This window comes from Argiope bruennichi, chromosome 4 (assembly GCF_947563725.1).
Source record: "Argiope bruennichi chromosome 4, qqArgBrue1.1, whole genome shotgun sequence".
In the NCBI taxonomy this organism is placed as follows: Eukaryota; Metazoa; Arthropoda; class Arachnida; order Araneae; family Araneidae; genus Argiope; species Argiope bruennichi.
Window position 1 is genome coordinate 47,316,406 of NC_079154.1, and position 17,127 is coordinate 47,333,532.

Sequence of the window (17,127 nt, forward strand, 5' to 3'; positions counted from 1 at the left end):
TACCAAATATACGTGTGTTAAATTTAGTATCTCTACATCCAATGGTCGATATTTTAAATAGATTGATAGACGCATATATATACAATCACTTTTATTCTTGGAAGAAAATCTTATTTTGTTAATTAAAACTTCTAGATTAAAGTCTGAATATTCCACACTTTAATTTTTGAATAATTTTAAACGAAAAATTTGGAAATACCTGTGAAATTTAAAGTATATGCTTCCGTGTTTAAAGTCAATTTTTTCCATTCCCTCCCCTCCCCCCTCCTTTGTGTGTGTGTGTGCGCGCGCGCGTATGTTATCAGGTATTTTGTTATTTCAGTTCCTAAATCAGTCCTTATTTTATTTTATGAATTAAAAATAAAATTCGGGATATTTTAATGGAACATTAAAACTGAAAATGGAATAATAATACGTAAGAAAGCATTTTTTAAACTTTTCCCGATTTTACTATTTATTTGATTTTTATAATATCGCAATGTATTGAATATTATTTAAAAATATTCTTAGAGTGATTTCTTTTATCTTTTGTGACATTGTTACAAATTTAGATAATTTTGAAATGCTGTATTCTCTTATTTTTCCATTGATGATGTAAATTTTGAAAGTAGAATGCATAAGAAGCTTATAAAGAATACTTATGATAAATATTAATCCCAAAATGCATATGCATGCAAGTTAACATAATATTCTAATTGGATGAAGAAGTATTTAAATATGACGAGTCTGATTAAATGACAAATCTTAACAAAGAATGATTAGTTAAAAAAAGCAGCAAAGAAAACTACCCTCAGCTCTTGATAATTTTTAGCAGTTGTAGAAAGGTATTTAGTTTTATACTTTCATTTATGACAGACGGCCCTGTTACGTAAGCATGTTGCCCCGCCTCTCACTTGTAACGCCCTCTAGCGGTATATGCAAAAAACCACCAGTCTTTGTAACATCATCGACGTAGCAGCACGCCGAAAGGCAAAGCTCAAAGAAACTCCCGAAAGCGGAGAAACAATAAAATCTTTAAAAACCAAAAAAAGGTCCGTCATTATTATTGAACCTCTCCATTCTGGTCCTAGCGACCCGGAGACGAATTAGCGAAAATATGGAAAAGAATAAAACTCAAAAAGCCAAAGAGTTAAATAGAATCCGTAGAAGGATAAAAGCAAAACTAACAAGTATTAAAAATTTTGTTGAAAGTAGTTCAACGGTTGAAGAAGAAAATAAATTTATATTCAGCTGTAACAAAAGCTGGCAATTGTGGAAGAAATAAAAAATGAATTAGAAATTTTATTCAAGGATTATTTAGAAATCGACGAAGATGAAACACTTAGCCAGAAGTGCGATCAAGAAATGTTGGATATCGAAGAAGAAAGAAACGAAATAGAGGTAAGTTTGAAATGCTTACTCTCTAATTATAATGTTAAGGAAAATGTAATTCAGAATATAAATGATCAAAATTCAAACTTGAAAGTTTAAATCAATCATATTGAATTAAAAACGAAACTTCCGGAAATTCCCTTACCGCTATTTTACGGAAAAATGGAAGAATTCAGTAATTTCTAAAATCAATTTATGTGTCTAATAAACGATAATACCGAATTAACGAATGATCAAAAGTTATTTTATTTAAAAGCTGCCCTCCGTGGTGAAGCTAAATATATAGAAACAAGTACGATACATTTGAGTCACTGTTTGCTGCTCTCGAAGAACGCTTTGAAAATAAGCGAGCAGTTGTTGATATTCACATTTGAAATATGCTAAAACTAGAAAAATTAAATTTTGAGTCTGCAAAAGGCTTACGAAATATCACAGACACAATAAATAAAAGTCCGAGAGGTTTAAAAAGTTTGAATTTAGAATGTAATGACTTAACAAATGCTATATTAGTAAATATAATATTAGAAAGACTTGACAAAGAGAGTAGAAAGGCATATGAAATGTCCATACAATCAAAACAAATATCTTCATTGAAGGAGCTCTTGCAATTTTTAGAATCAAGAGCGATGGTACTCGATCAATTAGGGAAATATCCTACAGGTAACAAATTCCACAAGGAATTTCAAGGCGCAATAAATAAGCCGAGAAACTTTCTTCTTAATGCGAATAAACTAAGTAATGTAAAGCCATGTATTTTATGTAAATTTGAACATCCTTTACAAAGATGCTCTGAATTTTTAAAATTGAGTGTTTCTAAAAGAATCGAGCTTTTAGAAAAATATAACATTTGTAAGAACTGTTTGAAATTGCATAAGCCACCCTGCAAATCCACATTCCTCTGCCGAAGATGTCAAAAATCAGGCCATAATTCTTTGATACATCTGGATCCGCGCCTTGCAGAGGTCACTCCCCCAGAAGCGGGGGACCAACTTTATGTAAACAATGAACCGTCTGGCTTGTCGAGGTTGCCACAAAAACTAACCCCTGATGCTGAGTCAGCGCTTACAAGTAACTCGAAACTATCTTCAAACATTCTATGCACCGCGCAGTTATTTATTGAAGATGCATTTGGTCAAAAAATAAAAATAAAAGCCCTGTTGGATTCTGGAAGTTCAGTAAACATAATAACTGCAGATTTGGCCAATTCTTTAGATTTGAAGCGGAAAAAGGTTAATGCATCCATCTCTGGTATTAACGGAGGGGAATTCTTCGTTAAAAATAAAATAACCACTACCATTTTTAATGAAGACAATGATTTTTACAGAACTGTATCCTTTTTAATTATGCCTAAAATAACGCATTTAACTCCTTCTAAAGAAATTGACATCTCAAAAGTTAACTTCCCAAGTGAGATAAAACTTGCGGATGAGACTTTTCATATTCCTAGTAAAATTAATGCATTACTCGGATGTGAGTTGTTCTTTGATTTATTGAAGGTAGAAAAATTTAGATCATATGATAATTCACTCTTGTTACAAAATAGTGTGTTCGGATATTTAGTAACTGGAACAATCAACGGCAGAAACTCTCATTTCTTTGCTGGATTAATTTTTAAAAATGATAATCTGGAGAATTCTGTTAAAAATTTCTTTAACTTAGAATCTTTTCCTGCTGATAATACAGATGATTCAGTCGAATCAAAAACATATGAACACACTTACTGTGAGGAACATTTTCTTTCCACTCATAAGAGGGATAGTACCGGAAGGTATGTTGTTAAATTACCAATAATTGAAGAAAAACGTTCTACACTAGGCGATTCAAGAGAAATGGCGGAAAGACGTTTAAATTTACTTTGGAAAAGATTAGATAAAAATAAAACAATGGCAATGAAATACAAGGCTTTTATGGGTGAATACTTCCAGTTAAATCATATGGAAAGAATTTTAGATTCTCCTGAAATTGCCAATAGTGAATATTATATTCCTCATCATGCCGTGTTTCGCCCATAAAGCACAACAACACCCTTGCGTGTCGTTTTTGGTGCCTCTGCAAATTCTAGCAGTGGAGTTTTGCTTAATTCCATTTTATTGAACGGCGGAACAGTTCAACAGGAACTATTTTGCATCATTCCAAGATTCCGAACAAATCAGTTTGCATTTAGTACAGATATAAAGAAAATGTATCGCCAAATTTTGGTCGCAGAAACAGATGGAGACCTGCAAAAAATTCTGTGGAAACCTAATAAATTTGCTCCTGTGGAAACATACAGACTACGAACTGTGACATATGGAACAAAATGTGCTCCATTTTTAGCTGAGAAAGAAAAAAGTGAATTTCTTCAAGCATCTGCAGCACTTCTTACTGATGTTTATGTTGACGACATTTTAATAATTTACCAGAAACCAAGACTTTACAACAGCAGTTAATAGAACTTTTAAGTAAAGGAGGCATGCAACTCCACAAATGGGTTTCAAACCATCCTAGATTATTAGGGAATAATAAAAATTTAAATTTTGAATTTCCAGACTTAAAATGCTGCTCGGAATGCAGTGGCGTCCCACATTAGACATTTTCACGTTTGAAGTGACTGTTAGTTTGAATAACAATTACTCAAACCGGGAAGTCCTTTCAGTCATAGCAAGACTGTTTGACCCTTTGGGTCTTATCAGCCCAATTATAACTAGCGCTAAGATGTTTCTTCAGAAACTTTGGCAACAAAGGCTAAATTGGAATGACACAATTCCACAAAACGATTTGAATGACTGGTTAAAATTCTTAAAAGACTTACCGGCAGTGAACCAGTTAAAAATTCAAAGATATGTTATCATCAAGAATCCCACCACCATTGATCTACATTGCTTCTGTGATGCCTCAAATAAGGCCCACGCTGCAGTCATCTATGTGTGTTCAAAATATAAATCCTGTGAAGTGAAAACAAGTCTTTTGTGCAGCAAATCGCGAGTGTGTGCAATCAATAATGACTTTATGAAAGAAGTTAAAACTCTTTGTGAATTGATTTTACTAACTAATATTTCTAATAATTTTATTTGTAATATTTTAAATTTAAATAACAACTATACTAAAATTGTAAGTTATCTTTTCAGATTTATTAATAATTTGAAGTGCTCTTCTGCACCTAAAAAAGGTAAGGTAACAATAAAGGAAATTCAAACAGCATCCAACTTCATGGTAAGCAAGGTGCAATCTTTTGAATTTTCAGAAGAAACTAAGGATTTGTCAAAAGATATTCTTATTAAACAAAGTAAGATTAAAAATTTAGCACCATTTCTAGATGAGGATAATATTCTTCGTGTAGGTGGTCGTTTGCAAAGGTCTACATTAACTCAAAATGAAAGGCATCATAAGCTTCTTCCTATTCATAATAAACTTACAAAAGTAATTATGGAATCTTTTCACAAAATATATTTACATGTAAGTCCCCAAACCTTACTCCATCTTGTTGGGGGAAATTTGGCTAGAAAAATAGTTAATGAATGCATTGTTTGCTTCAAAAATAAACCAGTAAGTTGTAATCAATTATTAGGAAATCTGCCAGCGGAAAGAGTAATTCCTAGCCCACCATTTTTTAATTGCGGTATCGATTTTTGTGGACCATTCTTAATTAAATATAAAGGCCAACGCAAAGGTATTTTTCAAAAGATTTATATTGCAGTCTTCATTTGTTTTTCAACTAAAGCCATACATTTGGAATTAGTCACCGATCTAACGTCTAATGCTTTAACTGCAACTTTAAAACGCTTCTTTGCCCGACGCGGTAAATGTGCATGTATATTTTCGGATAACGCAGGAAATTTTGTTCGAACAAATTCAGAATTAAAAAGACTGAAAAAATTAATGAGTAATCCTGATGATACTTTAAATAATTATTTAACTACAGAAAGTATTGGTTGGAAATTTATTCCTCCAAGGTCTCCTAATTTTGGAGACTTGTGGGAATCAGGTGTCAAATCTTTTAAATTTCATTTAAAGAGAGCAGTAGGTTGTATAAAATTCACATTTGAAGAATTTTTAACATTAACTGCAAAAATCGAAGATATTCTAAATAGTAGACCTTTTGTACCTTTATCTACGGATCCTAATGATTATACAGCTTTGACTCCGGGACATTTCTTAATTGGCCGTCCAATAACTTCAATTACTGAACCACAATTAATTGAAAAATCAGATAATTATTTGTCAAAATGCAAAAAATAACTAAATTAGTACAACAAGTTTGGAAAAATTGGAAACGTGATTATTTGAATAATTTACATCTTAGAAATAAATGGAAGTTTGCTAAGAATAATGTAAATCTTAATGATATGGTTGTAATCAAAGATCCAGATTTGCCTCCATATAAATGGAGACTGGGTAGAATTCTAGAATTAATAAAAAGGTTCAGATGGTTTAGTCAGAGTTGTTGTAATAAGAGTTTTGAATGGTGTTATTAAAAGAGGTATTAGTCAAATATGTTTACTTCCAAAAAATTAATTGGATTTATATGTGTATATGATTGTAAATAATATGTAAAGACTTTAACTCATTTGTATAAATTTGTATATATAAGAATTATTTCAGTATTATTTTGGGTAAATTTGTATATAAAAATTATTTCAGTATTTTTTTATTTGTCTTTACATTTATTCATTTTATAATAATTCTGTCGAATTTATTGTGATGTGTGAAATTCATATAGTGTCTGAATATTGAAATTGTGCAATTTCAAGGCTGGAGTATGTTACGTAAGCATGTTGCCCCACCTCTCACTTGTAACGCCCTCTAGCGGTATATGTAAAAAACCATCAGTCTTTGTAACATCATCGACGTAGCAGCACGCCGAAAGGCAAAGCTCAAAGAAACTCCCGAAAGCGGAGAAACAATAAAATCTTTAAAAACCAAAAAAAGGTCCGTCATTATTATTGAACCTCTCCAGGCCCTGCAGTCAATTTATTCAAGTCATAATCAAGTATTTATTAAATTAATTTTGGAATTTTATTCTAGTAATATTCCTAATGACCATTTACAAGTTATTCGTTATGCTGTTTTATAATTCTAAGAAATTTGGAGCTTTACAGTTTAAAAAAATATATTTCCTCCTTTTACAATATTGTTTAGAGTGTTATAGAAAGTTGTCTTTTGTTTTCGATATTTTTCTTAAAATTAATTTTACGTTTTGACTGTGCACTTTTTTTATTTGTACAATATTGAAATGGACTTTTTAGAAAGGGGCATAATATTGCGACTTCAGTTTTCAAAATTTACTACTTAAAATTGCTGAATAAAAATTAAATTAAAAGCAGTTAAAAAATTTGGAGAGAAAAAGGACTTTGAGATTTGCATTATCTCAGGGCCCCTGGAAGGTTTAAAACGGCCATGAATTCTTCTGAAATAAGAAATAATTACAATGATTAAAATATGGAAAAAACGCATAGCTAATCAGTAAACATTTCAATTAAGGTGTAGATGTATATTGTTGAAGAGTGTATTACCAGAACTTCATTAAAAACTATTTTTAATGATTTATTGTAAATAAAAGAACGATCTTCAATAAAATTAAAGTTACTGAAGAACATATACTACATATATTAATGTAAAAATCATTTTTCTTAATTCTATTTTATTTTTTAACAGTAGATTTGGATTATGGTTTAATAAATAGTGCAACTAGAAGAAAATTAAATTTGAATTCAGCTAATATCTCCTACAAATTTTCGCAGATACAAATGATCAGTTAGCAAAATATTAATATACTTCTGATTTAGTAAGTTGCTTATTTTATGCTTTGTATACTTACAATATTTCATATACAAAATGCAAAGTCATACAATGAAAAAATAATTTATCTTTATCAGAGTTCAGATTTAAAAAGAAATGTAACAATATTTAAATTATATCTACGATGATAAACAGAAAATTTTAAATCTGTAATGGCTTTCTACTCTGGAAACTGATTTTTTAAAAATTGATATAGCATGGAAACTTAACATCCGAATTTCAAGAATTGCTTTTGCAAGTTTTCCCTCCTTACAAATCATTCCAATACTACTAACCACCTTTAATTGTACTTTAAATTTAAGAAACAACTTTTTTAAGTGCCTATATTTACATAACATATTTTTATTTTCGAAATTATTGAATTAAATAAACGAATGAAGAAGAAATAAATCATAAATTAATGAAACGCAAACTCTTTCTTTAATGCAAAACGTTATATTTATGTAAAGTAATGCATTTATATCTGAAATCTAGAAAAAATTATTATTTCGAAGTGGGTACACTATTTATATGAGCAGAAATATCATTCCTCAATGTTTTTATCTTGCATTTTTAAATAAATACATTGAAAAGCCATCTTTCATAAAAAGCAAAGTGGTAATTACTCCTATAGTATTAAAACGTATGAAATTATATTAATGAACGTATCGTTAAGTATTCGAAATTGTGTCAAACATCAGGCTAACTCTCGCCAAATATGACACTTTTAAATAACGTTTAAGATGTTGTAACCTCTTCTAGAACTGACCCTCATCAGTAACACAACCGCATTGTAAACGAGACAACTGATTGACAGTTTTACGATTGGTACGCAAAAGTCATACAACCGGTGTACCTATATATTACTTCTTACACATGAAAATTAGTTAATAATGATTTGAAGGCGTTTGGTGTCAAGTATGCAAGAAAACAGAGAAACTGATGCCGAGTAAGAAAACATTTCGTTTATAGAGAAATCTGAAGATGATACTAATATTTTTCAACAAGAAATAGAGGTTGTAGAGATTCGTTTAGTTAAATAAATGTCGCAATTGAAAGCAACACTAGTGCCGTTTTGTAATGGACCACACTGTTTTGTACACTGGTCAGATATCGAAAATGATACCTCAAATCATACAAGGTAGATTTCCCCCCCCCCAATGAGTATGTATAGTTTGATTACTTTAAATGCAACAGAATGAATACTTTTTATTCGTATGTCTGCAGGATTAATGGAGTTGATTTAATGCAGCAGGTTTGAAAAGCAGGACTTTTAACTAATTCCAAACTTGTTTTCGTGGTTAGCATTGGTTTCAACTTCCAATTATTATATTATCATCAACTAAAAATTTTATTATCCAATTCTTTCATTGAAGTGCATTTTTTTTAAAGCTAAAAATACTGTTTTTAGCTATTGTAAATGTCAACATAAAATGAGTTTAATAGACAATTTAATGCTCTGCTAGAAATGAGAGCACTACTTTCTATAATTAACTTGAACCATTAGTTCTCCTTCATTTTAAAATAAGTTTCTGAATCTTAGAAATTTCCATATCAAAATATATTCATACATTTCTGTTTTTATAGATCCCTTTCCTGACAGTACTGGAGACTGAATTATTATATATTACTCCAAACTCAAATAGATGAATATGATAGCTTATATGTGTTATCCCTTGAAGTAGAATAAATTTATTGAAATAAAAGATTTTATATAATAACACATTAGAGTGGTCAAATTTTTCTCATTTGTAAATTGTGTAAAGTGATTTATTTTGCTATCTTTCCAACTTTTTGCAATTCTCATGATTTAACAAAAAAGTTAAATTATTTTCTTCAGTAAAAAGGGCATCTTATTCAATACATTCAAAATATGTTATTTATTTATAAATCAGTTTTCAAACACGTTTGAGTTTCTGAAATAATAAAATCCCACATTCCTTCCAAGCATATTTTAAAACATGCACATATTTCATTAAGAAAGTGAAATTTTGAAATTTGTTCCAAGGCTGTTTTCTATAAGTATGCCTCTATAAGATAATTAAACATTCTTATATGTTTCCCATTAAATCTCATTATAAATTGTCTTATTTGAAATTATGTTATGTTTAATTACAGATAAAAGGCATTTACCTGATGAACAAATTAAATTTTTGATACAGAAAAAAAAAGCCACATTCATTAAGGATAAGTTTTAAATATGCACTTTTCTTTTATTGCAGAAATGTTTACACTCGAACTACTTGATATGTTTGTTTTGGGCTTCTCGTATCTTACAATATCTTTCTATATAAAACATAAAAATTAAAAAAGAAACAACACCAGCAAAAAATATAATTAATGTTTCACAAATAACAGAATGATGGCAAATAATAAAAAGTTTTATAAATAAAATTGGAATGTACATATCTCGTATTTAAACCTCAACAGTTTATAAATAACAATAATAAAAAGCAAGAACTTGAGTACAGAGCCTTTTCTTTCCAGTCATAAAAGCTTTCATTTTACATCACATACTTTTTCATGGGTACTTTTTCTCATACAAATTTTTCAGCAAAATAAAGTATCAATTTTTATGTACATAAGGCATTGGGAATTTTAAGCATCTACAGATCAACTTTACAGGCATTGTTTTTATAGTACAAATACATATTTATCTACTGTTTTTCCATAAAATAATTCAATTGAACTTTAAACTCACAGTGACATAAAAGCAAATTATAAGACTATAAAAAATATGCTTTTACATCAGTCCAAATTTCTACAGAAATACTATATTTAATAATAAGAATTCCTAAAGTATAAATAAATTATTTATAACAAAGATTTATTTAAACATTAAAAATATAATTTAAGAAATAAATATGATCTTAACTTTAAAAATAAGCTTATCAAAAGCCTTCATCCAGAATTTACAGTTGAAACTTGCCTTTTTCTTTTGAGAATAAGCAAGCCAGCTTTAATGCAAATAATGATTCCACAAAAATAAATACAACGATGTTTATTGCAAAATGTTGTTTGGGTCCATTCTAGCCCACCAGTCTTTGTGCCATCCCCATGAAGGAAAAAAACAAAATAAAATGAAAAGAAATGCATCTGAAGATTCAAGATTCTTCCATCATTGATTCGGGCATAATATATGAGATATCATCCCATGGGTGACGATACAGGCCTTGCTTCAGACGTTTTTGATCCAAATAATGCCCTAGTTAAGAAATCCTTTTAGAATTAAACTTCATAAAAGAAAAGATTGTATACATATTTCACAAAGAAGGTATTGAAAGAATAAGAAAATTATTCCAAATGGTATCAAACTTTGATAGTCAAGTTTTTTGATTATAAGTGGCAGCTCACTGATTAGCAAGGAATACTGCAGTAGCTCTCGTATTTATTACAAATTTTATACTTTTTTTCAATAATTGATACTTTTTTACTAACAAAGTGATGATCTTATGAAATTAAGGATAAATATTTTTTAATTACCTTCTTAATTATTTTTACTTATAAATAAATTGAGCCACTTTTTATTCATGGTGATAATAAGAATTTTATACACTTTTAGTGTAAATAACCAGGAGGATATTTTTCAACTCTGTTAACAGGGAAAGGAAACATTAAATACATTAAATCCTGCTGAATTATTACTGTTATTCATGATCCACTAGTCCAAATATGCAATAATGTTAAAGCACATTTTAAAATAATGTATATAGCATTATTCCTTTTTGAGGGGTTGACATTAAAAAAAAAGATACTTAAAATTTATTGTATATTCCTGTGTATAAGCCACAAATTCAGAATTTTAACTGAAGCTAAATGATGGAGGTTAGGAATAGCAAGAAAATTATTAAATCCACATACAGACCCATTAATCTTCTAACAAATGTAGGACACAAGCATGGCACAACATTTTAATTGCTATATATCACTAAATATAGCTCATTTCTTATTCCTACTGCTTATATCTCTTAAGAATTTTTTTTTTTTTTTTTTTTTTTTTTAAAAGCTCTATCATTGTTGAAATTATTATAATTGGCTTGCTGCATTGGACTGAGGATTAATAGGGAAATATAAAACAATCATATCATTATTAGAATTTTCAGAAAATGCCATTACTTGCAGTATAAAAATTTCTTTTCCTACGCATCTAAATTTTTAGTTGAAATGGCATCAGTAATAAGATTAGCACAGATACAGCAGACCATATGCAAGACAGCAAGTAAATGGGAAAAAAAGTGCTAATTTCAGATAGAATTAAATCTATTGTCACCAGCATTCTACTTTATTGCCACATCAGTGGAAAATATTCCATCCATTTTGCCTGCTTCACAATATTTTTATCAATTATCAATTGAAATCCATAACATTTTATTTATTTATTTTTGGCTTGAGTAAATTTTTGAAGGGCAGAAGGAGTATTTTAAACCTATAATCAGAAACATATGGTATACGAGTTCAATTAATTTTTTTTTTTACATAATGTTTTTATTTGTAAATCGAAATTGTTTGTTTCATATAACTGTAAATAATAAAAGCAAATTTTATGGTCAATATGTCAAAAACTTACCAATGAATCCGACAGTTCGTCCCAAAACAAAAAGACCATTGAGAGCTCCAATTTCTATATATTCTTGGGCTTCCTCAGGAGTGAAACATCCGCTGCACCTTAGGAGATCCACCACAGCTGCACCAATCAGACCATCCACATTTAGAATTAGGTTAGGTTTCTACAAAGAAAAAAAATAAGAGCATAAAAATACAATTAACTTATATTTTATATATAACCGCTGAATTTTTTTAAAAACATATACTTATAATATCACTTTTTAATGGAATATATATGTCACTATTATAATTTACCATTCAGCATGATATACAAGGTTAATCTTCAGTCATGAAAAAATTTAAACAATCAATTACTTATCTAATGATAATTGCTTTGAATTCTGAATTCCATCAGAAAAATTGCATTTTAAACAACACAATCAAAATTATTGAGATAATTTTGTATCCTAATAATCTTGAATGAAACACCAATTTATTCAATATAATAAATTCTGAATATTGCATGACTGAAAATATATTTCAATAAACTTATTTCATCAAAACTTACTTATTTCAACCAAAAACAATGCTGAAGAGTAGATTAAGATTATAAACCCTCTAGCATATCTCTCACCCAAACAAAACACAAGAGCAATTTGCATATTTTTTCGGCTTTATTAAAAAACAATTTCAAATAGTATATATTGTATAGAATAATTAAACGTATTAAGAAATTAAGTAACTAATTTCTTGTAATAATTGAATGTTCATAGTAAGGATCATGACTATTCTAGTATAATCGAATTATTTCCTTTTCAGTAGATTTCCTCAAATAATGGAAGTTTATGTTTCCCATTTTTGCTACAAAATATTAACTCTTTTCAAGTATAAAATTTGCCTACTGAATATCTATCCTATAAAAGACATTCAAAGATTATTTCATTATATTTCTTCATAAATGTAAAAATGAATTAAATTAAAATTTTTATGAAGAGTAATAAAAGATCATAAAATTATGTAAAGTGGCAGAATCAGGAATCAAAGTATAACTCATTCATGAACAAAGAAGTATTCGACTTGTGCATACATGATAGCAGAATTAGATATTTCATTAAAGGTAACCATTTCTTTCTTTTATTACTGAGGAACATTATTTTAAGCAAATTACAGTAAAGATGACTATGTGATGCTTAGATATCTTTTTTTTTTTTCAATGTTCTAATAAGGATCAAAATAAATGTTTCCAAAAAGATGTATAATCCAATAAGGAGTACATAGAAATTTCAATGAACAAAGATCATTGTAATATGGCATAATAAAGTTTTGCAAATATTTGCCATACTTGTGTTGTTGTTACTAATGGCACTTGTCACAGACAAGCCCGCTGACAAATCAGTGATTTAAACTAAGTTAGTGCAGTAGTTTCTGAGGGTAAAGGCCCTTGAGTATCTGACGGGAAAAGTCTGTCTTCTAGCTCATATAAAGATGAAACTCACTTGCACAATCCCTTTTTACTAGGAGGGGGGGCTCTTTCTCACACCTCACAGATAGAACAAAGGGTAAAAAACAATCATGCCCGAAACAGGACTCGGTACATCCAAATCACTGAAGACGTGCTACTACTATGCCAGGATGCCAGCAAATATGGCATATTTGTTATTTCTTTAACACAACAGGTACAATAGATTTCAAATTTTTGTATTTCATTTTAAAGATTCAGTAGTTTTTAGTGCCTACCAGATAAAAAAAATCTTGGCTCAGTAAATTAATATTTTTGCTGAATGTCTGTAGTGCTGTGATTACCTTTTGATTACCCAATAACTAATTTACACTAGAATAATATTTGTTCAAATTTGCAATTCCTTTTTAACTGCAAACTTGTTTGGTTAGTTAATCATAACAAACCACTGAAATTGTAGAATATTTTAGCATAACATTCCCTAACCCACATTTACAAAGAGTAAACTGACCTTGGAAGTTGTGATTTTTTCTACTGCAAGTGCATAGTCCAGGATGGGTGTTGATGGAAAATGTTCTTTGACATATTCTTTAAGAATCTGCACCCGCATGTCAGGATTGTTTATCTGCAAATTTAAAGCATGTAAATTTTTAAAATCATCTTGTATACATAATTTTAAAACATATTAATGCCAGCAGGTATAAAAAGAAAAAATAATTTGAAAAAGTATTTTATACAAAAAAAGACATTAACGTACAGATTTTACTCTATGGCCAATGCCCATTATGAGTTGTCCTTTCTTTCTCATAGAATTAACAAATTCCATGGGAATCATGCCACTGTCATAAGCCTCACTAAACATTTTAGCTGCAGCATCAAGAGCTCCACCAAATCGGTCACCCTGAAAAATAAAATTACAACACGAAATTGGATTACATTGAAAAATAACTTTAATCAATACAAAAAAAAAAAAAAACTATTAAAAACACTACATTGAAACAAATAGGATATAATTTTTTATGTTATTATATTATCTGATAAAGTCACATTTTTTTCAGAGACATTAACAATGAGAGAAAGTATATCCATAATATGACGGAAAATGCAAAAAATACTGATAAATTCATCAAAATTATCCAAAATGGGACACTATTCTCCCAACAAGGAAAACTATTCGTCATTGTCCTTAAATATAATTTAAAAAGATTGTTTTATTATGAATTATTTACAAGACTCGTTTTTTAAAACTATCCACAAGACCTATTACACTCTCAGCAGTACACTTATAAATAATATCAAATAATGTGATACAATTATTTCATTGGATTTTGGAGAATTGAACAAATCTCTGAATTTCGCTATGTGCTTTCAAATCAAATATTAATTTATTTTAGTAAGAATATTAATATAATTCTTAGCACAACCCACCTAAAAAGATTTTTTAAAAATTAAGTATCAAACAGAAATAAGCAGAAATTGTTTTATTCTTAATATGTCTATCATTAATATCAAATTATTTTAACCAAATAAAGAAAATTCAGCAATGTTCCACCAAATAAACTGAAATTTATACAAGAGGAACTTACAATGGTTAGTAGACCAGAAACTAATGAAGAAACTAGGTCTTTCCCTGCACGTGCACATACAATAGTGTTATGTGCACCTGATACAGCTGGTCCATGATCAGCAGTAACCATGAGACACATTTCCAAGAAGTGCCCAGCATACAAAGGCAATCTGCGTTGGAACCACAGCAAGCCCAGTACTCCACCAATACCTATTTCTTCTTTGATGACTGTAGTAATGGGAGTGCCAGCATACAAAAGTTCCTGACCTCGTTCATCGCATATACTTGTCATGAAGGAAGCTGGCTTACGGATCAGACCCAGTTCCTACACAGGAAAAAAATAATGTAGGACATATTAAACCAACAGGGATGGTCTCTGTGAAACTTTCTTATATATTCTCAAATATAACCAATCTTTTAACCTTATGCTATTGGCAAACAATTGTTACGAAAGAGCCAAAGAACCTTGCATACAATTTTTTGGGTAATTAATCACTGGGATATGTTAATACACAAGCATCAGAACATAATGCATTTTTAGGCTCCTTATTCCCAATCAAATGAAAAAATTTGACATGGAGCTACAACTATAGTTTCAAGATAGACCAAATTTTATTCATTCATTGCATTTTTGAGTTATGAGATTTCCATGCTTATCAAATTACTGATTGATAGACAGTCGGCCCCTTGACAGATTTGGTTCCAAATCTGATACAGATTTAGATTTTAGATGTTAAACCAGACTAAAATAATTAATGATAAAAAGCAAATGACAGATTTAAATAAAATGTTTTTACATAAACATTCAAACAAAACTCAATACAATGAATTCATTAATACTCATAAATTTTCTGCATGGCAATGAAAAAAAAAATCAATTGCCCTTGTTATAAAAATAAGTTGATTAAAAAGTTTTAGATTTTTTTCCCTATTATCTAGAATTGAATGTAATCAAACTTTAAAGATAATTTCCTAGAAGAACAAATCAATATTTTTTTTTCAATGCATGTACTGATAAACTTTCCTATATATTTTAGAAATGAATTCTTAGTACTAACCCTCGCCCAGCTATAATCCATAGGAACTGCTGGAGGTGGAATTTCAGGTTGAGGTACAATTTCTCCTTGCTCCACAAGGTCTTCATAAACTCCCCTAAAGACATAATTTAAATATAAGCTTATTTGTTTTATATTGAAGTGAAATTAGTAAGCATATTTATGAAGTTATATTACAATACAAAAGAATTGCAGAAAATTCATGAAAATTAATGAATAAAAATGCTTTTTTTATATAAAATCAATACAAATATAACAAATGTAGTTGTATTTCTATCTAATTATTAAAGCAATTATTTACAGATACGATTTTAAAATCATTTAATAATAAAAATAATTTATATTTCAAAGTAAAAGTAATACTGTAAAAAAGTTGATACAACTGATGTATTAATGTACTCATACATTTAAGCTGAAGAACCTTTTTATATATCTGTTTATTACAAGTGTACTAGGTGTTCAAGAAAATATTAACTGCTTAAGGACAATTATTTTTTACTGTTATATATGTATGCATACAAATATAGAATGGCTTACCTCAGGCTATGTCCATAAGTGGTTAATCACTATTAATGCAAAATTGTACAAAAATTTTAAAAACTATTAATCAGGTTTCAATGAAATACATAAAGAAATGCTGATCCCTTTAAGAATTATAAAAATCAAATGGAATTAAAATTATATTTAAAAAAAAGTTCAAATAAAGCTAAATTTTATTCTGGAACTCATTTGAAAATCACAGTAAACATTTAAGTTTCATTAAAAAAAGATTAAGAGGCATGAAACAATGACAATGATTAACATCTCAGATAAATTTTTTTAGTTCTTTTCCCCTTTTCTGAATCGTAATAAAATGAAACTTTCCAATTTATGACATTACATTAATGCAATTTAAATAGCTCAAAATAATTGCCTTATTTTTTCAATTTTATAATTTTTCTGAAACTATACTCACTGAATGGTTTTGCCAAGGTTGTCAAATGTGTCAGGTACATATGCTCCAGCTTCGGAAAGTGCTTTGTTTTTGGCAACAGCTGTTTCATGATCACTATTAGCACATGCACCAGCATGGCCAAACTGAACTTCAGAGGTGAACATTTTGGCACATGTTCCAATGCACCAGGCTACAAGAGGTTTGGTGATTTGGCCATTCTTTAATGCTTTGCATACTTCATATTCTTCCACACCACCTACCTGATAAATAAAAATAAATTGAATAAGCAAGTTATAATTTAAACAAATTTGAACTTTCACATATTTTTCTAGCCTTCCTTAGAGAAAAGAACAAATAAAGTCCATAAATATCCAAAGAAAAACTCATTCTATTATATAAAATTTAATCTGAAATTAAAATAACATCAATGATAATACAT

The 17,127-nt window shown here is 29.2% G+C and overlaps 1 protein-coding gene across 2 annotated transcripts in view; it reads right to left on the bottom strand.

Moving 5' to 3' along the window:
- Window positions 1-9,316: 9,316 nt before the first annotated feature.
- Window positions 9,317-17,127, bottom strand: part of LOC129965602 (ATP-citrate synthase-like) — a 30,865-nt gene continuing 23,054 nt past the window's right edge. For both annotated transcript variants that reach the window (XM_056079640.1, XM_056079641.1), the window contains exons 21-27: window positions 16,710-16,948; window positions 15,758-15,851; window positions 14,719-15,024; window positions 13,890-14,033; window positions 13,644-13,757; window positions 11,696-11,855; window positions 9,317-10,333 (exon numbers count right to left, since the gene is read on the bottom strand). In XM_056079640.1, coding sequence (XP_055935615.1) covers window positions 10,233-10,333; window positions 11,696-11,855; window positions 13,644-13,757; window positions 13,890-14,033; window positions 14,719-15,024; window positions 15,758-15,851; window positions 16,710-16,948 — 1,158 coding nt within the window. In that variant the 3' untranslated portion in view covers window positions 9,317-10,232. The remainder of the gene's footprint in view (window positions 10,334-11,695; window positions 11,856-13,643; window positions 13,758-13,889; window positions 14,034-14,718; window positions 15,025-15,757; window positions 15,852-16,709; window positions 16,949-17,127) is intronic.